Source organism: Corylus avellana, chromosome ca9 (assembly GCF_901000735.1).
Source record: "Corylus avellana chromosome ca9, CavTom2PMs-1.0".
NCBI classification, from domain to species: Eukaryota; Viridiplantae; Streptophyta; class Magnoliopsida; order Fagales; family Betulaceae; genus Corylus; species Corylus avellana.
The window spans coordinates 23,209,884-23,235,335 of NC_081549.1; the positions used below are offsets into that span (position 1 = coordinate 23,209,884).

General features: G+C 34.6%; 2 protein-coding genes across 13 annotated transcripts; one reads left to right on the forward strand and one right to left on the reverse strand.

Annotated features, from left to right (window-relative positions):
* Positions 1-1,931: 1,931 nt before the first annotated feature.
* LOC132191516 (uncharacterized) lies at positions 1,932-13,355 on the forward strand. 5 transcript variants are annotated; one of them, XM_059606580.1, is made up of 16 exons: positions 1,932-2,336; positions 2,875-3,002; positions 3,179-3,311; positions 4,275-4,431; positions 4,513-4,591; positions 4,935-4,975; positions 5,127-5,243; positions 5,427-5,507; positions 7,974-8,036; positions 8,113-8,164; positions 9,357-9,431; positions 12,293-12,340; positions 12,527-12,562; positions 12,657-12,731; positions 12,898-12,994; positions 13,078-13,355. In XM_059606580.1, the coding sequence occupies exons 1-15, from the start codon at positions 2,177-2,179 to the stop codon at positions 12,970-12,972; spliced, it is 1,320 nt and encodes a 439-aa protein (XP_059462563.1). In that variant the 5' UTR covers positions 1,932-2,176; the 3' UTR covers positions 12,973-12,994; positions 13,078-13,355. The 5 variants fall into 5 exon arrangements, with proteins under 5 accessions (XP_059462563.1, XP_059462564.1, XP_059462562.1 ...); XM_059606581.1 differs by having other exon boundaries at positions 12,898-12,989; XM_059606579.1 differs by having other exon boundaries at positions 12,898-12,989; positions 13,107-13,355.
* Positions 13,356-15,125: 1,770 nt separating this feature from the next.
* On the reverse strand, positions 15,126-19,673 carry LOC132192119 (bifunctional protein FolD 1, mitochondrial). Of its 8 annotated transcripts, none has more exons than XM_059607341.1 (8): positions 19,493-19,673; positions 19,317-19,392; positions 18,737-19,015; positions 17,362-17,678; positions 16,438-16,674; positions 16,184-16,351; positions 15,609-15,759; positions 15,126-15,460 (listed from the first exon to the last, which is right to left on the reverse strand). In XM_059607341.1, exons 3-8 carry the CDS (start codon positions 18,945-18,947, stop codon positions 15,327-15,329), a joined length of 1,218 nt encoding a protein of 405 aa, XP_059463324.1. In that variant the 5' UTR covers positions 18,948-19,015; positions 19,317-19,392; positions 19,493-19,673; the 3' UTR covers positions 15,126-15,326. The 8 variants fall into 8 exon arrangements, with proteins under 8 accessions (XP_059463324.1, XP_059463323.1, XP_059463322.1 ...); XM_059607340.1 differs by having other exon boundaries at positions 19,146-19,392; XM_059607339.1 differs by having other exon boundaries at positions 18,737-19,057; positions 19,146-19,392.
* Between the last annotated feature and the right edge of the window lie 5,779 nt (positions 19,674-25,452).

A 25,452-nucleotide genomic window follows, 5' to 3' on the forward strand; every position in this document is an offset into this window, starting at 1 on the left:
CAAAAGAAATAAAAAAAAAACAAATTATATATTTGTATTTTATAAAAACCTTGCAGATTCTGTTTCTCCGTCAAAGAAAAAAAAAAGAGAAAAAAGAGAGACGGAGAAACAGAATAAAAAAAAGGTACATAAATTTTTAAAAAAAAAATAGAGAAACAAAGAGAAGAAAATCAGAGAGAAACGGTACAGAGAAGGGAGATGGCATAGAGAAAAAAAAAAAATCGTTTGCACTTGCAGAAAAATTGTATTAGAAGAATCAAAGAGAAAATAGAAAGAGAGATAGAAAAGGAAAGAGAACGAAATATAGAGGCGGAGAAAAGATAAATGGATATATATATATATATATAGAGAGAGAGAGAGAGAGAGAGAGAGAGAAATATAGAAGAATCAGAGAGAGAATGAAATTTAATTCCATAAGTGGGGTTTTTTGTGGCAATTTACACAATTAATTTAATCCCACAGAAAATGATTAGCTAAGCCACTCATTTTTTAGTGGCTTAGCTAACCCTGTGTGTATGGGATTAGTAGTCCCATAGGAATAGACTATTCCAAAGAATAAAGTGTTACCAAACAAAGGACTAGCTATACCTAGTATTAGCTAGTCCAATTCAAGAGTCTATTCCGCAAACCAAACGGGGCCTAAAAATGCAAAAAAAAACAAATGAGGTAAAAATGCTATAGTGATAAAGAAAAATTAAAAAAAAAACCAAAACTGAAAATTGGTTATATGTTTATAATGAGAGCCCAAAAAAGCCACAAAAAAAAGGCTCAAAAAAGCCCAAAATGCCCAATTTTGAAAGAGCAGTTATAGCGAGCTGTTACATTTTTTATTAACTGCTAACCGACGGTTAGTAGCTAACTCCTAACTGCTAGTCGGTTACGGCTGCGGTTAGTGAAATTTAATAACTGTTAAGGTGATTACGTTTAGCGGTTTTTGCCAATAATCGTTAACCGTAACTGCATTGACACCCCTATTGCTCGTTTGCAATTTTTTTATTTATTATTTTTAAATACACAAATAACCGTATTATCTATGGTGTCAATATTTTTCTCGATACTAGAAATACAAAAGGGGTTATTCATGGTAAAAACAAAAAAAAAAAAAAACAAAAAGGGGTGATTCAGTCACCCCTATAGTAGGCCTAGGAATGATTTAACTATCCCTAAAACTATTGAGGGTGAATTGGCAGCCCCACATTTTTTATTTTATTTTTAAAAAATTATGAATATTGACAAAAAATGATTCTGATGTTTAAGTCAATAAGATTTGATAAAAGAAATATAAATGCTTTGAATAGAGTTTTGAGCTATGAAAGTCCATTTTTTTCACTTTGTTTGGATTACCTTTTAATAAAAGGTAAATACAAATTAAACTATATTAAAGATTTTAGAACAAATAACAAATTTAGTCCTGAAAAAAAAATTGTAAAAAAATATTTTAATTCGCTCGAAGTTGAATATTATATATAATAGCATAAGCTTATAATATATAGTAACATATCAAAGAACTAATTAAAATCTATTATATATATGATTTTTTTTTTTTTGTTATAAAAAAAAAGTGCTGTAGGAATTATAAGCTTGTTTTTATAAATACAGACAAAACAAAAACCGGTGTCCCGGGTAGTGATATGCATCACACGCCAGGCGTAAATTTATTTATTTATTTATTATTATTATTTTATTTTTAAAAAATTTATGCCTAGAGTGATGCACACCGGGCGTGGAATATATCATTAACCGTCATGTTCCTATTTGGGTACAGAAGAAATGCAATTTTTTTTTTTTTAATTTCTTTTCCGCCCGCGGGCAAAATCAAGTTACATGTTATTTTTGGTTAAATTAGTTATTTATTGCAACGAATCAAACCATTGACCTATCAAGATATTCTTCCAAGGATGCCCCATGCCAGCACTGATGTGGTAGCGTAAAAGGCCTTTACTCTTGCCGGTGGAAAGAAATTGAAGAGGGCCCACGTCTCAAATCTACCGCAAGCAGTGGCGTCGACTTACTTTCCTCTTCCAAAACCGTTGTTTCGGTGCTCCTTGACTCCTTGTCGATGTAAAGAATGTGGTGAGAGCACTGAGACTAGGGAATCGATAGGCGCTCTCTCTGGTCGATCGGGCAAAAAGTCCTTAATTCAAATTGTGAAAATAAAAGAGCTAATAATTAAGAAATGGCTTCTACCGACGGTCTGGTACCGATTACCAGGAGTTATCTGGCTTCTTATTACGACAAATACCCATTTGCACCTCCATCCGATGACGTTTCTCGCCTTTCCTCCGAGATTCGCTCGATGGCTAACGATTTACTCAGCCATCTTCCTCTCACTCAAGGTTTTTCGTTCTCCTCCCTCTCTCTCTGCTCATTCCTCTTAAGATTTTTTATTTATTTATTTATTCTATTTTCCTATAGATATGTCTGACAAGCTCAGGCTCACTATGTATCAAGAAATTATTATAGATCATTATGTTACAAGGCAGTGCCTTGAGAATTTTAATTTCTTGGAGAGTAGAAACGATGTTGTGTGACTGTGGTTCTTCTGATTTAGATCTGTCCCATCAATTATCTAGTGACTAGTGTGTATGAGTAGAAACGATGTTTATACGGTACAGAGGTGAATCTCAAAATGAAAAACTAAACAGAGTATGGCTGCAGTTGCTGCTTTCGTCTTGATGATCACGTGGGCTTGCAAAATCCAACTCATACAGTTTTACATTGCCATCTTTAAGAGTGCCACCAAATAACTAATACTACTAATGCATAGGATCACTATTAGCGTTTGCAACACTTCTTTATAGTCTTTATTCTTATTTTTTTAACAATGAATTATGATACTTGGCCTCCTCACTTGGTAAGTCATTGTCATTCTAGATGAAAGATTATTGTTGGATGAAGCAGACCGTCAGCCTCCACATAAAATCGATGAGAACATGTGGAAGAATCGAGAACACATTGAAGAAATTCTTTTTTTACTTGAAACCTCTCATTGGCCAGTGGTGGTAAGATTTAAGATTCCTATATATTGTTGTTTAGGCTGAGAGCTTGAAAAGCTTATATCTTGTTAGTTAAGGCCATATTTCATTCCTTATTTAGACTTTATAATGTAGTTTTTCTACTGGGTCATCTTCTACTTATAACACAGAGCACATATTTATCTTGCATTTGTGTACTGTAGCTTCAGCAGCAGTCAACACCTGATGATGCTGAACTAGCTACTGTTCTCAGACACCTCAAAGATAAACTTCAAAACACTTTGAAGATTTTGGAATTCTTCCAATCTAAAAATTCTGACCGTGTGTTTAATACAGGTTAGTTCCCCCAATCAGACACACATAAGTTGAACATTTTCTAATAAATTTTACATAGAAAACTATATCTATTTATTTAATACTTCAGTTTTGTTGGGTAGGTCAGCCAATTTGCTTTTTGTTTTGTTTATTTTTGGGGATCTTAGGTTGTTCTTTTGACTTACGCATCTGAGTGGTTTTCTTCCTTCATGGAACACTTTTTGGTGTACATCTTATCAAATTATTTATAGACATATGTGATCCATACTTTGGGTATTGCTGATTCCATTTCATGTTTGGTGAAACCGATGTCCGTGGTCTAATTTCTGTGGCTTTAAAAAACCACCGTGTCAGCTCAAAATTTAGCTTCTGCGGTTGTTATTGTTATAATTAGGATTTATTACTTAATTTCTAAGATTAATATTTACCAACTCTAGTTGAAGGAAAAGATTGTAGATAATTATTTAATAAGTTAGGTGTGAAAGATAATGAAGCTTAAGCTTTGAAAATCATTAAGGCAGCAAGTAAATTGTTCAGTTACGCCTGGTAGTTTGCAAAATATTGACAGTAATTTAATGCAATATCTAGAAAGAATGTTGGAAAACTGACTAGGACGAGGAATCAATGGAACATCAGATGGTGCGGTTTTTCACCATGGAGTCTGCCTCTTGAAGCTGTTTTCTTACTTAGCCGGTCAATGAAAAGATCTAATGAACTTGAAATTGCTACATATGGTTCTTTTAAATTAGGAAATGGTTGTGCTGGAGTTTATTTTTTTGATAAGTAATGTGCTGGAGTTTATAGAGGATCAACTTGATGCTACTGCAATGCCATACTCTTCCAACATGCAATGCACATAGCAGCCCAAACGGTCACCGCATCCCACCACATATTCTACTGATGTGTTTTTACTTGAGTGGATCTGGTGACTACTGGTATATTTTATCAAAAAATTGCATAAGGAATTTGTTAATATTTTTGCAGTTATGACTTACATGCCTCAAGATTTTCGAGGAACACTTATTAGACAACAACGGGAGCGCTCAGAGAGGAATAAGCAAGCGGAGGTTGATGCTTTGGCCAATTCTGGTGGAAGTATACGCTCTCGATATGCTCTATTGTGGAAACAACAAATGGAAAGGTGAGGCTCCTTAATTTTCAAATTGGCAGTTCTGCACAGGCTATGAATGATAGATGATGTAATTGTTAATCACCCTCCCAGGAGGAGACAGTTGGCTCAACTTGGTTCCGCCACAGGTGTCTACAAAACCCTTGTGAAGTATTTGGTTGGAGTTCCACAGGTAGTTTTTTTTTTTTGCCTTTGTGTGTTTTCCCCTGCTTGAAGACTTCTTTGGTTGTATTTACCTAGTCGTCGTAGTCCTTGTTGGGCTTGTGCTTCCAGTCCTGTTTCACTAGCGAAAATGGCTATATACTTAGTTCCAGCCTATATGATTACTCATCTGATCCCATGTGCTGTTATAGCCTTTTCAACTGGAGGTAGTTTAGGGCAAGTAGTTATGCAGTGTAGATAAATTATTTATATTGAGGTGCCGTTGGAATAATATGTATACTCTTAAAACTTTATTTATGTTCATGTATCAATGATCATAGTTAAATATCTTTTTGTTACTTTTTCTGGTGCAGGTCTTGCTAGATTTTATTCGGAAAATAAATGACGATGAAGGGTATATGCTTTCTATTTTGGATGTAGCATCCATTTTTTCTCCTTAGTTTCGTCTGTCTATTCCCATTCTGATGAAGATAGATGTGATCATATAAAATTATTTAAAGGATTATGTTGAATGACAATAGGATACTGAAAATATTTTATTATAGGCCCATGGAAGAGCAACGACAACGTTATGGACCACCTTTATACAGCCTTACAGCGATGGTGATTTCTATTCGATTCTTTGTTTTGGTATTATGGGGGCGGTTTGACACTGGAAATTTGTGAGTATATTACAATCTTTGTATCTCAGTTGTTATGTATTGGTGATAGTTTCTATGAGGAATATATATTTAATTGTTTCTTTCCCCTATGAGGGATAAATTTTATTGGATCTTTTCCTGATTGGGCAGTGATTTTTTTTTTGCTCAACACATCTTTGCTGTATTTATATTTTTGATGAGCAGAAAGAGGCAACAGGTTGCTTTCTTGGAACAAGCTATTGATGTCTACACCACTGAGTTTGAGAGGTTCATCAAATTTATGGGGTATTCTTTCTTCTTACTACATAATGTATCACAATCTACGTCTCTAAGTTACTAATGACAAAAACATTGTCTCTAAATTGTTTACTTTTCCTTTCAATTCTGCTTTTATGTCGATAAAATATTCAGCCTATCAATGTTTGTCTTCTCAGTTTAGATCTTTAGCTCCATTGAAATGGGTGAATTTTAATTGGTTGAGGATCTTGCAGTTCCATGGGTCTTCTCTAATGTTCTTCTCTCAGTAACAAACCAAAACATCTGTATTTTAAGCTTTGTGATGTGTTATGCTAGTTTGGCCTTTTGGCTCACATTAGTTGTTTGTTATCAGAGCGGCCGATAATCGGGAGGTGGATGTCTTTACTTTTTTTTTTTAATTTTTTTTTTTTTTTGATTTTTAATAATGTATATTTATTCAAAGCGCAGAGGTTGTACTCCACTAGATTAAGTGGGGAGGTGAAGACAAGCTTCTTCGAGCCCCTTCCATGAGTGGGACATTTGATGTTAGATCTTTTTTATAACGTCCTTATCCCTCATGATAACAATCCCTTCCCTTGGAATAGTGTTTGGCGGAATAAGGCCTCTATGAGAACGGCATTTTTTATTGGGACAGCCTCCCTAGGGAGGACCCTCACCATGAATAACATAAGGAAATGACATATTATTGTGGTTGATTGGTGCTATATGTGTAAGGGAGTGAGGAGTTTGTGGATCATCTTTTACTCCATTGTGAGATTGCCAGTGCCTTATAGAGTGATATTTTCAGATGTATTGTGTTAGCTTGGGTTATGCTTAGAAGAATAGTAGACATTTTTTTTCTTGTTGCAGAGGGTTGTTAGTCCTCTGAATGTAGCAATGTGGAAGATGGCCCATTTTGCCTTTTGTGGTGTAATGATCCAAGAAAAACGTTAGTTACATCTACGCTATCACTCCAAAAGGGCTAGTCAAGTTAAAGCCTCCCTTAAATTACTTATAAAGTCTAATCTCACCTATGAAGGAATCAATGTGGGACTTAACACATATGAGTATCTTAATAATCCATTCACTCTATGTGGCCACTTATCTTTTCAATATAAGACTGGAGTATTACAATCTCCCCCCTCTAAATTTTTTATGTCCTTGTCAGGGCTACGTCATGCAGTGACCATATGGCATTACTAGATTGCTCTGATACCATTTGTAACGACCTAAGAAAATCGCTAGTCACATTTGCTGTGTCACTCCAAATGGACTAGTCAAGTTGAAGCTTATACAAAATCATTTATAAAGTCTATTTTCACCTATTAAAGAATCAATATGGAACTTAGCACCCATGAGTGTCTTTATAATCTATCCACTCTATGATGGCTAATCATCTTATCAAAAAAAAAAAAAAGAATTCCTCATTTTGAGGAATAGTCATTCTTGTGGAATAGTTATTCCCAGGAATAATAAAGTAACCAAATGAATGAAATAGCTATTTTGTTCCAGGCTCTAACCCGTGTACCGAATGTACCTTTAGTAATTTTTTAGGTTACCAAGGGAAAAGTCAAATTTTGATTTACGGAAGGAAAATGTGCTTTATACCAGCAGTGGTTTTGGGTGGCTTATGGGATTGGATTATATTAAATATCTTTTTTAGGGTTGTTTTAAGTATAGAGCTCCTTTCCATCAAATTTTGGAGGGTTAGCACTCTGGTATTTTGGGCTTCATGGAGAGGAAAGTTGAAATGGAGGTTTATGGATATTATAGGTGTTTTAGATCAGCTACTGTCCTAGGTGGCTTGCAACTCTAGTGAAGAAACATTTAGGGCTTGTTTGTGAATGGACTTGATAGGTAATTTTTTGTTTGGAAGTGATTGATGTGATATAAAGTAGATAAAAGTTTTGAGTTTTTTGTATGAAAAATTGAAAAAGTTTTGTTTTGTAGTGAATTTTTTATTTGAATAGTAATCAAAAGTAGTAAAAATGTTGTAGAGTTGAAAAAAAAAAGTGGACTTTGGCTAGTCCATTGCCAAACAAGCCCTTAGGCTTTGTTAGGATGGATCAGTGTGGAAACATAATCTGAGGATTTATTGTCAAAGGGGTATTAGTCAAGGAGGCAATTTGACTTAAATAAGGGATGGTTCGGGCTAAATGTTGGCAGTTACGTTTTCAAAGAATGGTACCTATCTACTTATCAAAAAAAAGAAAAAAAAGAATGGTACCGATCTCCTCAAGGGAGATTAACAGTACTATTGTAAGTTTTTCAATGTGTACTATTCGTTTATTTTTTGTGTGTAATAAGAGTGCACAAAGTCTTGTTTTTTCTCCACAAGCAACCTTAGTATGTACAGGAGCTTACTTGTCTATCATGTTTAATGTGAATTTTCCTGCATTCGATGATGTATGCAAAGTTAAATGAATATGAGCCATATTTTTTTGTACCAGGCAACAAGTGCTTGTTTGATTGTTTTAATTGTATATTCATTAATAGCATGTCTGTTTTTATCAGTGAGGTCTTCGCAAATTCACCATTCTTAATATCAGCAGACACTACTGGTGCATTAGAAACCAGGTAAGTTTTCCAAACTCTTAGGTCATACTGGTGTTGGGACTTTCAATATAAAGTCCTGTTATTTTGTTCTGTACAGGAATAGTGAGGAACACAGAGAGATAAGTGTTCCAGCTGGTAAAACTTATGAGGTTTGTTTTCATCCAATGTTAGTAAGATCTATTTCTTCATAATTGAAGGCGATACATAATTTTTTAGTTAATTAATGTACTTTTATCTTATTTGGAAGGCTAATTTGAGTTGTGCATGTTTCTTAGTGAAAATGATACGAGCTGCATAATGAAGTGCTTATGCAACAAGCTATTCTACACTTCACATTGTCAAAAATAATTTGCAAGACTCCAACCCTGAGAAAGTCGATTTATAGCCCCTCAAATTGTTTATTATCGAGTACCTGAAGGGCTGGAGTGATAAATCCTTATTCCACAACATCATTCTAGATTGAAATATTTATTTCATTATGTTAACTTATGCCCTTTGGTGGCTGTTTTTCTCTTTTGGAGTTTTGATTTTGGGATTTGAGTTCCAGCTTCTCTTTTTTCTGTTTTCTTTTCAGTTTTCGTCCGTTGTTTCAAGTTTCCTTTATTTATACACCCAGTATACATCAGTTGTTCCCCCTTTGGTGCCTTCCGCACATTGGGTTGGGTGATGTTATCATTTATTGGGAAAAAAAAGGAACATGGAGCTACAAATCTTTGATAATAGTTTCAAACACAAGTCCTTTGGAAGCAACAATTTTTGGCATTAACAATTCCCTAATATGATTTTGATTGATGGTAATTGATAATTGTTAGATATCTTTGAGGTTTTTTAGTTACTTTAGAACGTAAAATGACAAAGAAGGCAATGTTCTTGTCACATATTGAAGTATTAGAGGTGTTGCCTTATAACAATGATGTTTATTACCATGTCATACCACAAAGATACAGGGAGCTGTTTGACAAATGTAAAAAGTAGAAGTTTTATGTCATATTTTCTAGTAAAAGATAAATGTTTCCAATTAAATTATGCACAACAAACTGGGTAGAAGTATTCCCTGTTCTAGACACAAAGTTGAAATACATTAGATTTCAAGATTAGCTATATTTTCTAATATATGTTATGCCTTTGAAATTTGCTGAAGTATTTTAGTTGCAACTTGAGAACACCAAACTCTGTACCTATATTAGTGGGTGAAAGCTATTGTGTAAAGAGTTATTTATGTATTTGACAGTAAATTGGAAAGTTTTAGAATTTTCCTTATCCTTCTTTTTCATGCCTAGGGAATTTTACATAATGCTGTTTCCCAATCTATGGCATTTTATAATTGTGTTACCTTTCTAGGTTTCTTTGACTGTGGACTCAATAAACTCATACATCGCTTGGGATTTCTCATTGGTGCAAGGCAAGATAAACATGGTACTTTAAATATTAATTTTGTTTACTTGACTGGTCATTTTCTTTCTTTTTGACAGTGTGATATGCTTTTCAAACTTAGTATTGTTTCATTTGTCACTTGCTCTTTATGTTTCAAATTGATGAAATCAGTGGGGGTGGCAAATGGTGCATGCTCCAGGGATCATGTAATCTTTGTTATTATCAAATCTTTATTGGTTACCTCACAACAGTTACTATTAGGGGTGGGCACATGTCGGGGCAGGGCGGGGCGGGTATTGGCCTTTTCCCCAACCTGCCCCGCACCCTGCAGGTTTGGAAATTTCAACCCACCACCCGAGCACAAGTAACAATATCTGCGCGGGTTCGGGTATTGCGAGTATTACAGGTTGTGCGGGTTCTTTTCCAGATCCTCTCATCTGTTTCTTCCACCAGCTTCTCTTCTTTCTTTTCCTCTTTTCTTCTCCATTTTCGCCTTTTCGTCATATCCTCTCAGAACCCCAAGAAACAAATAAACATACACAACCCTACATCAAACCTATAAACAATGGAAAAGAAAACCAAAGAATGATTCATGAAAGAGGTCTAGAGAGAGAAAAGAAAACCTGGATCGACAAGATTGTGGTTTGTGGAGGTGGGAGCGGCGCAACAATAGTGGTCTGAGGAGGTGGAGCGGCGGTGTAGACTAAAGAGAGAAGTAGACGAGAGGCGGAGAGAGAGAACACACCGGAGAGAGAGCAAGGGAGATGAGAGAGCGAGAGGGAGAGAAAAGGGGACGGCGGTAGAAGAATAGAGAGAGAGGCTGAATCAGGGTTAGGGTTTTTTCGTTTTTATACTTATGCGGGGTGGATCGGGGCTGGGCGGGTACCCGTGGAAAAAAAAACACCTAAAACCCGCACCTGCCCCGCCTGCATGGGTTGGAAGATTTCTACCCGAACCCGCAAAAAAACACATAAAACCCGGGCAGGGCGGGTCGGGTTTGCGGGTTGGGCGGGTTTTTGCCCACACCTAGTTACTATGTAGAATTGTATTGGTTCTGGAGATTACAGACTGAATCTATGAAGCTTTCTTGTATGGGAAAAACTGCCTTGGATATTTTATTGAAGAATACATGGCCCACCAAAATATAGAGTTGGCCTAATGAAATAGGACAGATCCTGATTTGCTTAGCTTGTACTTTTTTTTTTTTTCTTTTTTTTTTGGGTTAAATACCAAATACCCCCCTGGGGTTTGGTAACTTTATTTTTACCCCCCTGGAGTTTCATTTTTATCACAGGACCTCCCTGAGATTTTGATAAAGGACCAAGTTAGTCCATCCGTTAGTTGACCGTTAGGACTGACACGTGGATCAATCAGATGTTGACACGTGACACGTATTTAATTTTTTTAAGATTTTTTTTTTAAAAAAAAAAAAAAGAAAAAAGAAAAAAGTTAGGGGGTGGCGAACTACCACAATTTTAAATATTTAAGCCTTTTAATTTTTAAAAAAATAGGTGCCACGTGTCAATATCTGATTGGTCCATGTGTCAGTCCTAACGGTCAACTAACGGATGGACTAACTTGGTCCTTTATCAAAACTCTAGGGGGTTCCTGTGATAAAAATGAAACCCCAAGGGGGTAAAAATAAAGTTACCAAACCCCAGAGGGGGTATTTGGTATTTAACCCTTTTTTTTTTTGGAGTGCTTAGCTTGTACGAATTACAAGTTTATAATATGTTTTGGAGGGTGTTTTTAATTTTTTATTTGAAAAAGTGTTATGATGTGACGTAAAGGTGAAAACTGTTTTTGTTAAAGAGTGTTTTGTGTTTGAGTTATTTGTTAATGATTTTGTTTTGAGAAAAGAAAACCAAAGACGGAAAACAAAAATTTTAACAATTGGAGTCTTGTTTTCTGAATGAGTTGACTATTATTTTGGCTGGTATAGTTTCTATTTATTTGTTTTTCAACATTTTATAAAATTTTAATATAGTCATCTTTGCATGTGGAGGGGTTCTGGTTTAAGGAAGGGTTTACTGTGTACACAAGTTCCTGGTAGAGTTTATGCCTCTACAGGATTGGCTTTACTATTTAATTGCATTTTCTTGTATTCCAATATCTTAGAGTCAGTTACTTGAAGGGTAGTCCAGGTTGTGACGTATTACAGGTCAGGATTTTTGCTGATGCAGTCATTACTCGACCAAGACTATTCATGATGAATTACTAGTGTGCAAAATCACAACTATGAAGTTGAAAGTAATTGTTTGAAGTAATCTATATCCACTTGGGCGGATGACTTAATGTTATATAAACTATGGAAATTAGTCAGCTTTTCTGCTGTGTACAAGCTTTGCTGCTTGTATTTGACCTGGGTTTTTGGCATCATAAATTACGGGTCTTTTGATGAATTTAAGCTGATATTGATGTTCTGAGGGAACAAACAAAGGCGGTTTTTCTTTTTGTATCGTTGCCTAAGGTCTACATTTTGTTTAATTGTTTTTAGTTTTGTATTGCTGAGTGTAGTTTATGCATTATGAGATTTGATGGGGTAAAATATCGGTATCTGGTTGTTAATTTTTAAGATGATTTAAGCTTTTGGGATAAATAGTAATTTAACATGGTATCAAAGCCAAAAGTTTTGGGATCGAACCTTGACTCCGTCAAATCATCCCTCATTTAAATTAAATATTTCACGTGTTGAACATCACCTATTAAAAGGGAGTTTGAACTCATACGTAAGGGAGTGTTAAAATGTTGATTAAGTGATTAAATTTACCTTTTTCTATCAGTTTAAGTTTTTAGGACAAGTGGTAATTTAACAAATATCATATGCGTATTTCATTGGAAATGTATGACATTATAGTTAAGAGTTCATTCTCAATCACTGTTGAGCTTTATGTTGTTTTCAGGATATTGGATTTAGTGTGGAGTTTATAAACTCTTCTGGGGAAAAAGTTGTAAGTTGAACTATCATAGCTTGTTAATTAAATTTACCTTGTTTTGAATTGATTTTCCTCCCTTTCTTGTTCCTGCTATACTGGAACTCCTACAGTAGTTTGTTTCTCTTCTTCTATTTTTTTTCTTCGTAACTGTAATTGTTTTCTTCTTGTACTTACATTCGGCCATTGGTGGATGTCCTGCAGCTCATATTACCTTACCAGCGCTATGAGTCTGACCAAGTGAGTTTACCGTGTTGCGATTTATGTTGGTTTGAACATGGCCTTAGATATAATGATGGTAAACTCTATCCAATTTCATGCATATTCCTAACAGGGAAACTTCTGCACATGTATGGTCGGAAACTATAAGTTGATTTGGGACAATTCTTATTCAACCTTTTTTAAGAAGGTATGCAGACATGTTTTACTGCTTATACAAATTTTTTTGAGTTGATACTTCATATCATACATGGCTATAAGTTTGCTGTGATTAAGGCTTGAAATTGCAATAATACAAATTGTCTTTATCATTTCTGACATTTATGTCATTTTATCTGGTATCTGATCCCATGTAGGTGCTTCGCTACAAGGTGGATTGCATACCTCCAGTAGTGGAGCCGTTGCAGCCTGTAACTGAAGTGGAAGGCTGAGAGATCCCTCCTTGGATGTAGCGTAATCTTCGATTGATTCTTCTTAATGATTTTTTATATTCATCTGTATTATTTTTATATTTATATTTCTCATTGCATCTCCTGAGGAATGTCATCTTACTTGCCATGATCAGGATTCGCAACAATTGACTGGTGAAGAATCTTATAACGTGTATAATGTTTGTATATTGTCGGGTAAGCAGTGAAAAATTATTCTTATTATAATAACGAAATGATGTTCTAATAACCTTTAGGAATTAAAAAAATAAAAAGAAAAGAAAAACGATTAGAATTTTAATGGAACAAAAGATGTTGGTTTCTGTCACAGATAAATTGAGATAACTGTAATTTATTTTAGTTATAGAAGAAGGTTTTCGTTACAATTATTATTATTATTATTTGTTCTTTGCCTGTGAGGATATTTTTCTTTTATTTTCGTTTTGGTTCTGATTGCTCACAGGTCTATGCTCAACTCAAAAAGAAAATGGTAAAGGTATCTGCCGTTAGATCAGATCGTAGGCTGGTAACTTGCCAGGCCCGTACTTTAACGGGTTTGTCAGGATGGCCTGGGCCGAAAATTAGTCTCTGATCTATTTCTTGGATTTGCCCGGGCTGAGCAAGTCCAGTGTTGTTCGATGAAAGAAAAACTCTTAAACGCTGCTCTCTTTGGGCCCTTATACGCTATCTTGTAGTGTTTTAGCATTCACAATAGCTTTCCTATAACATTTTCTTTACGAAAATAGGAGGGAAAGATTAACAAACAAATACAGAAAGTCACGTGCAACCGCTTTTATATTACTTTCCAAAAATATTGGGTATGCCATGGTGCTACTCGATGCAGTTTTCCACGCCTTCCATTTTCTATTCGTTTACATTTTGGTTTGGTAAAACTGTGCGCCTTTTTTTGACGATATAGGATGGTTGGAAACCTCAATCCCTCCCGAAGGGTTAACCAAGCCCAGGCAGGTGCTTCTTTCTAGGCCCGACCCAACGGTTCTCTTGTTCATACCCAAAGAAAATAATATTTTAAACTTTGACATTTTCTTGCATGCTGCTGAGTGCCAACGAAACAGAGAAATAACAAATCTACGGCCCCTAAATAGCTTAATGGTTGTCCCCAAGAGGTAGCTCAATTGGTTGAGATTACATCTAATGAAGTGGAAGTCACTAGTCGAATTATTTTTCCCCCTCTTTTGCGGACATGTCAAAAAAAAAAAAAAAATAGCCTAGTAGTTTTTTTTTTTTTTTTCTTGGTTACACGCTCATTACCCTATGTAGTTTAAAGACTTTGTATCATCGATTATACCTTGTTTATGACTAAATATGAAAATGGTACTTTTGTCCAAAATCAGAAGTCTATGTTATCCCAATAAAAAAACCAACACATGGCCATATGTAATATTAAAAATTAAAAAACTCATTATAAATTAAAAAATAATTAAAAAACTTTTTTTTTTTAAAAAAAATAATAAATAAAGAAGGAAAAGACGGGGTAGCCGGCCACCCCATTTTGGTCATGTCTAGTCATGGGGTGGTTGAACTACCCCCAAAAAGAAAATGAGGTTGATAATCGATGTGGTTTCGGCCACCCCCGAACAGGCCGAAGGGGGTGGTGAGAACTACCTACATAGGCCTTAGGGGTGGTTCGGAATAGTTTCGACCACCCCCAAAAAGCATAAGGTAGCCGGCCACCCTATTTTTCCCCTCCCCCATTTTCTAAAGTTTATTTATTTATTTATTTTTTGATTATTTTTAGTTATTAGTTTTTTTAATATATATATATATATTTTAAAATTTTTAATATTACACATGGCCACGTGTCAGTTTTTTATTGGGTTGGTGTGAACTTTTGTTTATTTTATGAATGGATATTGGACGGAAGTTCCATTTCCATTTTTAGCCATAAGTTCTATGATACGAATTAAAACAAGAATGAAAAAATAAAATAAAATAAAAAAAACCCTTAAACCACGGGAACTAAAAACGTGTTTAACCCTTTTTATTTTCTATTCCATACGGGAGAAAGGGAAAGGAGATAGCCTAATAACTTAATCCTTCAATCTTCTCTTCTATCACCGTAATAGCTTTTTTTTATTTGTTAAAAATTACAAAAGGAAAAACTATAGGAATTATTAGTCTAACATGATTAACAGTGATTGTCAACAGTCTCAGAGAACTCTCTTTATACCAAATCCCTTCCGCTATGAACTGGATTATTAACTCACAAGTCACAATTTAACTCCACAAGAGATTTAGGTTACACAATGGGAAAATAAATTCTTCCATTTTCTAGAACTCCCAAGTCCCAAACTAGCTGAAGTTGAAAAATGATCCTATATTGCTAGAACAAACCCCTAGAGACGTCGCACCGGTAACAAAACAGTGTTTTTGGATCCCTGAACATTGTAACGCCAAGTCTCTCGATTAAGATAGGCGAGGTCCACATACATCTCAGGGTTACCGAGCCTACAAGATAGTGGTGTATCAACTGACACCAATGTTCAGACCCATGGAAAAACATTAAGTCGCAATAAAGAATCCACGTCAAGGACTACAAACATGTTGAGAAAGCCATGATAAGACAATGAAAATTTTTAGAATAGCGTACATTATAGGTCAAGTGAAGTCGTACGCACGTTTGGCAGAGTCAAGAGTGTTGGACAGGAGCATGGCAATTGTCATCGGCCCAACTCCTCCAGGCACAGGGGTAATGGCTGATGCTACCCTCACTGCTTCTTCATAGCAAACATCTCCTGTTAAGCGGTAACCATGCTCACAGCCAGGGTCCTGCCCAATACACAATTATGTCTTCAAATCTAAAATTCAATTCTTTATTTTTTTTTTGTATCCATGTAACTATTCACTGCTAACTGTTCTCAATCCATCAAAATGGCATTTTTTGCTGCTCAAAATGGAATGTGTTATTCAGCTTGGTTTGTAAAGTTGCTTAGTACCATTACCAACAAACCTGGAATCAAATGCCACCTTTACGAATGATGGGGGCTCTACTTTAGTGGAGTAGGTCACAGGCCTACATGGCAAGCAATAGATCCCAAAAAATGAAAGAAAAAAAAAAAAAAAGTAGAAAAAAAAAGTTGATTAATAATACATCCTAATTCAATATCCATCTTGCAGAGAATGCCACTAGTCCAGTGATGATAAACAGAGACTACCAACAATATGCAAAAATGATGGGCAAGTCTAATACTACCTCAATTGGATTTGTCCCCACATCTATAACAACTGCACCAGGCTTTAGCCAATTGCCACGGACCAGATTAGGCACTCCTGCTGCTGCAACCACAATGTCAGCTTCACAGGTGATCTGTTCTGGGTTCCTGGTAAATGCATGTATGATGCTGACAGTCGCATGGTGCCTCTGTGAAAACAAATTGAACACCAATGCCTACTTAATCTAGGAAGAGAGGCACTGTTTGCAGTAAATTTTGAAAGAGTAGGTATCACCTGCAATAGCAAGGATGTAGGCAATCCAACTATATTACTTCTTCCAATCACCACAGCTTTCTTCCCCATGATTTCCAGACCAGATCTAATCAATAACTCAATGCAACCCTTTGGAGTGCAGGGAATGAATAAAGGCTCCCGTCCTCTCATGGCGAGATTTCCCATATTAAGTGGATGGAAGCCATCCACATCTTTTTCTAAGCTCAGCAAATCCAAAATTCTCCCCACATTTAAATGCTGTCCCAAGATATATCCTTGTAAGTTATCCACACAACACCAGCAAGTTCTGAAATCATGCATAAAAACCTCAACTACTTAATTGCAAATAAAGTACAGTTAAGAGCAATCAAAATGAGTCACCACGCTATATTATATTACTTTTAAGCCTGATCAGGCCCCTTTATCTGATTCAAATGTTTTAGCATATATTCCAGGAATATTGGATCTTCATGATCATTTACTGCATTCTCTTGGGCAAAGGAGACCCTCTTAGATTACAACCATCTGTATCTCTAGTCCAAAATCACTGCAGTTGGGTTTTTTTTACGACATATAAATTCACTGCCAGATTCTATGGTAGACACATGTGAGGAGGAAAAGGCAAAATTCTAGCTGAAGTATTCTAAAACATATAACTTGATGATGTAACTATGAATATTAGCCCTTGGATTAGCACTTGTGAAAAAAAAAAAGAAAAAAAAAAGATTTTACTATCATGCCATCCCAATTGTATGGCAATTGTATGGCAATCGTATAGTAGTCTACTAAAACGCATTACTCTCAATTTTTAGGTCTATAGATCTCACTACTAGCGTAGCGGAATACAGCTAAGCTTCTAAACATTTGAAAAAGCTTCAGATTGTTTACTTTCGGATCAGGTAATTGTAAAGATTGCAAGACTTATGATACAGTTTAAGAAATTACTTGTGGAAGAGGAAGTTGCACAAGAATACCGTGAACTGATGGCTCCTTGTTAAATCTTGACAAAGCATTCAGAACTTCATCGTCTTTGCAATTGTCAGGCAGTTCAGTTATCAGTGACTTGATTCCAGCTTCTTCACAAGCTTTCATCTTGTTGCGGACATAAGTTTGTGAGTCCCTTCTTTGGCCCACTAAAATGACAGCCAATCCAGGAACCTTTCCAATGGATTCCTTCATCCTCCTGACCTCACAAGATATTCTTAACATAATTTCATCTGCAATGGACTTTCCATCAATTATTGCAGCAGTCTGCTCATCAGCTGTGGTCAATGGCATGTATCAACAACAGTTTGTAAATAAAAAAAGAAGGATAACAAAAAACCCCAGAATAACGATGAGAAAAGGCGGAAACCGTTATGATCAAATTTAGGAATCAAACCAAGGTTAGTAGAAGTAGTCTATAAATGTAATATTCCGAACTGTGAAAGTGAAATCCTATATTCCATGTATGGACTACGAAAGAATGTATGTGCCAAGTCTGAAATTGGTTATGTACTAGGGGAGACTAAAATATAAAAGCAACTAGAGAGCTCAAATTGTAACTTTTAAGTAGTTTTTTTCTTCTTTTTTTTTTTTTTGGAGCATAGCAGAAATGTAGCTAATGTATTCTCGGGATCATGACAAAAATTGGATTGTACGTGAATATGTTATCAAGGATGCAATATTAGAAACAATAATATCCCATATTAATAGAATGGGTAATCAGACAAATGATTTTTTTGGCTTGGCAAAGTCATTTAGCGGATAAGATATAATGGCAGGGGAAAAATGTATTAGAACCAGAAGACTCAATCAACTTTAAAGTTGAACCTCCACAAGGTTCTACAAATAGGTAATACAAGCAAACAACTCTGTGAATATAATCAATGAACTCAAATGATCTTAAAAGGTTATGTCAAAGTACAAGACATGAAATATCTTTTTTGCAACTCCAAAAAGAAAATCCTTTTCTTTGCCCTATTTAAACCCTAAAACTTCATATATTTTCCCTACCCTTTAGCCATCAAATAAACAACCAAAACAATATTTAAAAACTATTTTATTTGCAGCTGCCTCTGCAATCCTGCCACTTCCACTTTCTTCAAGAATTGCATTTTTGGCCTTCAAATTCAATCTTTTCAAAACCATAAATTAAACTACAATGCTAAGCACATCCCTCTAGAATACTAAGCCATTGAGATAACCGTTCTGTAGATTGAATACCAATCTTATTGTGAAAGAGCATGAAATTGTGAACCCACCAGATCACAAAGAAAAGGAATGTCGCCAAACAAAAAAGGTTACAGCAACCAAATTGATGGGTTGAAAAACTACTTACAGCATTTACAAGTCAATGGAAAATCGTGGGTGGTGGAATTAGTAGGCCAAATCTCAGGGAGGTCTAGTGAAACGAGAGATGGAGATATTAGAATTGGGCGGTTGTCATTCACTGCAGTATTAACAGCCCTTGTTGTTGTTGGTATTCTGTTTCCTGCTCCCTTCTGCCATGCCACTGCCGCCCTTCGCATCATACTCCTTGTCAATGCCATCTTCTTCTAGCTTCGTGGTCTGAAATTCGATAGTGTCCTCCCTTCTCCAAGTACTACATCATATAGGTCTGCCATGGTACGACACGCAGCATTAAAGGGGAGAGAATTGACTACACCATCACCAACAATAATAAAAGCGTTATGTTTTATATGGAACAAGTCTAGAAGAGCTAAGGAGCGACATGCATTTGCCCTTACAATTTCGCATGCAATCAGCAGTGGAACAGGAAAACATCGATATACGTAACCAGTCTACTGTAATACTGAATTCGGTTCAACAGGAATGTCCAAATAAAAGCTCAACTAAGGTTTCGAAAATTTTTACAAAATTATTGTCCTTAGAAAGGGAAAAGGGAACAGCGAGAACACATTTAACCAGCGTAACCATGACGTCCGTCCCAAGGAAGTGCAATTTTGGATGTTGGATTAGATCGATCTCATTTTACTAAAAGAAAAAAGGGAGAAAAAGCAGTTAAATTACAAACACGGGAATCGCATTCTTCCCATCATTATAATAGCATAGAAAACAATCAAAAAGAAATTACCTGATATTGAGATAATTATTGGGAGATCTGGTGGGAGCCTGAGGGATGAGGAAGCTGTATACGAAGCCGGGCAGCTATGGAACAATAAAAGGGTTTCTGCGATAATAAGAAGTTTTTATATTTTACTGCACAGGGATCTGGCGGAAGAGTGGAAGTGGGACTGCTGTTGCACCACTCGGGACACACGGATAACGTGGATAATGCCCTTTCAGTAACAACCTCAATACTATTGGGCCTTCCAGAGCCATCCCTAATTGTCCACAAGGTTTCTCCCAATCTTGCCATTTCGTTGACAAATTAGGACTCACAGATAACTTGGACAAGGCCCTTTCGTTAACAACCTTAACACTATTGGGCCTTCCTCATTGAAATTTTGTTGAGTGTACAAAATAGCTTAACTTTTGTTGAGTGTACAAAATAACCATACTAAAGAAGGAGCAAAATTCAAAAATGATATATTAAAAATAGGTGTAGGATACTTCAATTTAAAAAAAAAAAAATCTAAAATCTCATAAAAAAAAATGCAATAACTAAATTGGACCATTGAAGGACATGAGATTTTCTGTTAACTTAAGTAATGAATATAAAATTATTGTAATAATTTAGTATAATGTATTTAGGGCTAGCAATTTTGATACGACTCACGAACCCGATACAAACACAACACGAAAAAAACAGATATTGGGTTTGGCTTTATCGGGTTCGGGTCTACCCGATTAAGACCTGATTAATTTCGTGTTTGGCGGGTTGAGTCTGATAGGTGCCCGCCAGACCCGATTACTATTCGGGAACCCACCAAACCTAGTTACTGTTCGAGTCTAGCGAGTACCCATTTTTTTTAAAAAAAAAAAAAAATGGTAAAAAAAATCCTAAGCCCTAAAAGTCGTGAATTATTTTTGTGTCTTTCATGGTTTGTAATCATTTTTGTCTTTCCTCTTATTGCCATTGTAACTATGCAGATAAAGAGTGGTGAGATATAAGAGATCTCATGAGTATTTCTTGATAGCTAACAAAATTAATGATCCAAATTGTAGAGTATAAGCATGTGAGTGAAAATTAATTAAGTTTTATGTGGAAACAAATTATAATAGTAATTGGTTAATATAACTCAATTGAGTCCAAATTTCCAAAGAGTTAATCTCCTCTAAAGTGGTATCAAAGCTAGCTTAAGAGCTACCTTCTATGTGGTTGACATTTGTCATTATTGGGTCCAATTCTTTCAAATTAAACTGGTCGTTGATGCGAATAAGTTGTTGAAAATAATTTGGATGGTGCACAAAATACTTATTGAAATAAAATAATAATAATTTGAAAATTAATTTTAAAAAATTGCTAATTTTGTAAATGTTCTTATTAACAATTGCATTGGTATTAATATATTATTATTACATTTTTTAAAACAAAATTTAGGGTTTAGGGTTTTTTTAACGTGTCGGGTTGGGTCAATTTACCTTTTAAGGGCACGGGTCGTGTCTACCCAATATGACCCGGTTATTTTAAACGGGTTAAATGGGTCGTGTCGGGTTACCTAACTATTTTTCGTGTTATAATCTTGTCAGACCTGCTAATCCGTTTAGTTAAACGGGTCGTGTTCGTGTATAAGTTAATCGTGTAACGGATTCTCGCAAGTCGTAATCGGGGTCATATCAAGTACCTATTTTGCCAGCCTTATGTATTTGAAATTTCCCATTCTTTTCGTAAAGACCCCAAATTGAGATAGAAAAATATCAATTTTTAATCCCGTAGTTTTGACTCTATTTATTCAATCATTGTTTCTTAAAAATAGACTTTAGAAAAAAATATGAACTTGATACGAAAACCATTTAATTATAAATATGGGTTGTTGGGGATGTGGACCGATACCTCATCTATTTACCAATTGACCTGAGAACAACTGCATGGTCGTATACTAGATCCTCTTTTGTGGCACGTCAATAATTGACTCTGTGATCTTAGCATGAGGTGTTTGCATACTGTATATCATGAGTAATATTAGAAGTCATTCTCGTGTCGCTCTAAGAATGATATGACTTTTAAAATTATAGAATCGCCATTGAGATAGTAATTGATTATTGTTAAATTTTGATAAAATTGTGATTTTAAAAGTCACATCATTTTTTGGAGGAACATAAAAGTGATACAAAAGAGACTTCTAAAATTAGTCATATGCGTAAAGAAGTAGTGAGATCTAAGGAAAGAGTAATGCTATAAATCATTTTATTATTCCCTTATTTCTTTAAAGCAGATGTGGCGTGGTCCACCATAACATTTGATGTATGGAGATTAATTTTTTGGTTGGGAAGATTATGCTATATCAGCTTTAGGGATAAATGGGGAATAATTGGGTGATAAATATAATTACTGTAAAAGAACATAGCAATAGGAGAGTCTTCAATGAGGATGTGCCATGTTGGCGATGGTTAAGGCAAATTTGCTATAAAAGATGGTTGACATCATGTAAAAGAGTTGAGATTTTCGGCAGCCTCAAGCGTCAGACATGACATTTTTTTTTTTTTTTAATTAGATAAGAGAGATATTAAAAGAAAATTCAAATTTGAGGTATTATCACTAAATTTAGGATGATAAAATCATTTTTAAGTGATACCGTCTCTAAAGAGTTAACCTTTCACCCATAGGTTTTAGTTTTAAATCAAAAAATAAATTTTGAGGCATTAGAAATTAAATATTAACTTATAAAAATTTAACGAAAAAAAAAAAAAAAATCTAGCAGGACTAGGAAGAGAGAGATTTTTCTACAATTTTTTTTTTTAATTTTTTTTTAATAAAGTCACATTAGACTTTGGCAGATACTTGTCTGACTCTTGATAGCAAAACTCCATGTAAAAATAAGACTTTTGTTTCGTTCTCTTTTACACTATCTTTGCTTTCCAAGACCATCGAGTTATATGGACTTAAGAAGCAACAAATCTATTGTCGCCAACACGCTCCAACAAACTCTTTTTTGCTAACCTCCCATCTCATTGCATGCACTTCCGATTTTCTCCTTTATATGTGGTCAACTGTTCTAACATGGGCAAAATCTTTCTAATGTATCCAATGATTTTTTTAGCTTTTTTATTTTATTTATTGAACCACTTTTCTTGATTTTGTTTGAATCCGCAAAAAGGCTATTTGATTAAAAAGGTTATAGATCATTTTTTTTATTATTTTAAAATTGATGTGATATTTAAAATTACTATTGAATTTTGATTCAATAGTAATTTGAGACTATGCTAGTATGACGAGCATGCACAAATTTAGACCCAATGCGAACATTGTGTAAAAGTGAAATAGATACTTAACTCGAAGCATGTGTTCAATAGAATTGATTCACTCCCACGAATTTAGACCCAATGCGAACATTGTGTAAAAGTGAAGTAGTTACTTAACTCAGGGCATGTGTTCAATAGAGTTTATTCACTCCCACCTTATAACCAATTACTTGTTACTTAAACAAAAATATCATTTGTTTAGGAGAACACATGTGATTTTCCGGGATTTTTTTTTTTTTTTTTTTAACAAGAACATTTAATACATGGGAGATAATAATTTTCATAATGTTTTAGTTATATCTATAGGACAATCAATTGCTGAATAATTGCATAAATGATCAGAAGTATACAGTTATAGAAACAAAACGCAATCAAATCTGATGGAAAATGGATTTTATAATTATTGTGTGTATTTCAAATCAATCAATCAAAGGTGTGTTAGTATGTATATACGAGGGGCGGGAAGATCATAGAGTGGAGTGGAATTTGCATAATGGGATTGGCATGATATGCATGCATGTTTCTAAGTCTTTTTAGCGAATGCTGAGACGTTTCGCAGTAGGATTTTGGCCTATGCTGTGAGCCGCTTCCACTTTTCTCTGTTAATATATATTGACACCGTTGTTGTGTTGCAGACAAGCTCCAACGTTGGTACCACCTCTTCCGTCTTTTTCCTATCAAATACAAATGATCGCTTCTGCATCAATATTTTTTAACTTAATGTGAATTTCTGTTCCATGTGACCCTGCCCCCAATTTCAACTGCTCTACATGCTCAGTTGGCCATGCCTGTCTCTTTTCTCCCTTTTCCCACCTGTCTATGCTCTTTCTATTTCTCATCTGGATGATTAGTTGTGAAAAGTCTAGGCTTCTAGCGTATAATACGAAAATTATTTATGTATTGATAAAGCTTATACTCACTAATCTCGAGGATAGTGATTTTTCAGATTCCTCAGGAATTTCACCAACGACAAAACACAAATAAGATAATTTAGCATAAAAAAACCACCATTTTCCAAAATTACAACCAACACCATCTCTACGTATTATAGGAGAATCTTGAAAATTAAATATAGAGATCAACAGAAATTATTGGAAGATTTATTTATACCAGTAATTTCAAGACATTCATATCTATATGTGCATTTTCGTGAAAAATCATCTAATTTTTTAAAAACATAGAAGTTTTTAGGGATCAAATCCAAATCATTCAATTTTCTCCTTTGTTTAATCCCCCACAAGAAACAAAAAGAAAAACAATAAGATGACATTTTTATTGTTATCATTCTCGTTATGGGAAGTGTTAGGGAGCTAAATAAATGAAACCAAGAAAAATTTTAAACTGAAGTGGTAGATAAGGGAAAGGGAATTGCAATTTTTTTTTTTTTTTAAAAAAAAAAAATTTAAAAGCCCTTGCCATGTCAGTTTAAAAAATTTTCTGGATTCATTTGTTCGGCTCACTAGCACTTATCGTTATCATTAGTACTATCATTTGTGGGGAAAAAAAAAACCAGAATCATAATCGAAATTTCTTATTTTTCATTCACATTTTTGCATGACATAAATAGAAGATCACTTGCCATTAAAATAATTATTAGATTATGTAGTGATAAGTCCTCTCTTCTTTTACAAAGTAAACATTAAACAAAGTAAACCCTAAAAAAAAAATAAAAAAATGAAAGGGAATTGTATATATATATATATATTTAATTTAAAAACTCTTGCCATATCAGTTTGAAAAAATTTCTAAATTCATTTTTTTGGCTCACTAGCACTTCTCGTTATCATTAGTACTATCATTTGTGGAGGAAAAAAAAACCAGAATCATAATCGAAATTTCCTATTTTTCATTCACATTTTTGCATGACATAAATAGAAGATCACTTGTCATTAAAATAATTATTAGATTATGTAGTGATAAGTCCTCTCTTCTTTTACAAAGTAAACATTAAACAAAGTAAACCCTAAAAAAAAAAAAAAAAAAAAAAGAAAGAAAGGGAATTGCATTTTTTTTTAAAAATTTAAAAACCCTTGCCATGTCAGTTTGGAAAATTTTCTGAATTAATTTGTTTGACTCATTAGCACTTTTCGTTATCATTAGTACTATCATTTGTGGAAAAAAAAACCAGAATCATAATCGAAATTTCTTATTTTTCATTCACATTTTTGCATGACATAAATGGAAGATCACTTGCCATTAAAATAATTATTAGATTATGTAGTGATAAGTCCTCTCTTCTTTTACAAAGTAAACATTAAACAAAGTAAACTCTAAAAAAAATAAAAAAAAAATAAAAGAAAAAAAAATTAGGGGGAGAAAATTAATTTTTGGGGACCTACCTCATAAAAAATATATTGTTTAATGGGTGTTTTAAATATTTGGGGGACTCAAGCCCAAACCTTGTGCAGTTGTGCTAGTTCAGGGACATACGGAATAACAAAGCGAGAGAAAGAGGGACATAAATTTTTGGGTTAAATACTAAATTAGTTCATGGGGTTTCACAACTTTATTTTTTCTCCCTTGGGGTTTCATTTTTATCACAGGAGGTCCCTGTGGTTTTGATAAGTGACCAAATTAGTCCATCCGTTAGTTGACCGATAGTTGACTGTACGGACTGACACGTGGACTAATCAGACGTCGACACGTGGCACATATATTAATTTTTTTTAATTTTAATTTTTTTAAAAA

Bases quoted from the DNA above. Each gene is read 5' to 3' on its own strand.
- LOC132191516 (XM_059606580.1), top strand. From the start codon at position 2,177: ATGGCTTCTACCGACGGTCTGGTACCGATTACCAGGAGTTATCTGGCT. The intron at 8,037-8,112 runs GTAAGTTTTCCA...TGTTCTGTACAG, and splicing joins ACTGGTGCATTAGAAACCAG to GAATAGTGAGGAACACAGAG. The intron at 12,563-12,656 runs GTGAGTTTACCG...TATTCCTAACAG, and splicing joins AGCGCTATGAGTCTGACCAA to GGAAACTTCTGCACATGTAT.
- LOC132192119 (XM_059607337.1), bottom strand. From the start codon at position 18,947: ATGGCATTGACAAGGAGTATGATGCGAAGGGCGGCAGTGGCATGGCAG. The intron at 17,679-18,736 runs GTAAGTAGTTTT...CATTGACCACAG, and splicing joins TCCATTGACTTGTAAATGCT to CTGATGAGCAGACTGCTGCA. The intron at 16,352-16,437 runs GTGATACCTACT...TTGTTTTCACAG, and splicing joins CTACATCCTTGCTATTGCAG to AGGCACCATGCGACTGTCAG.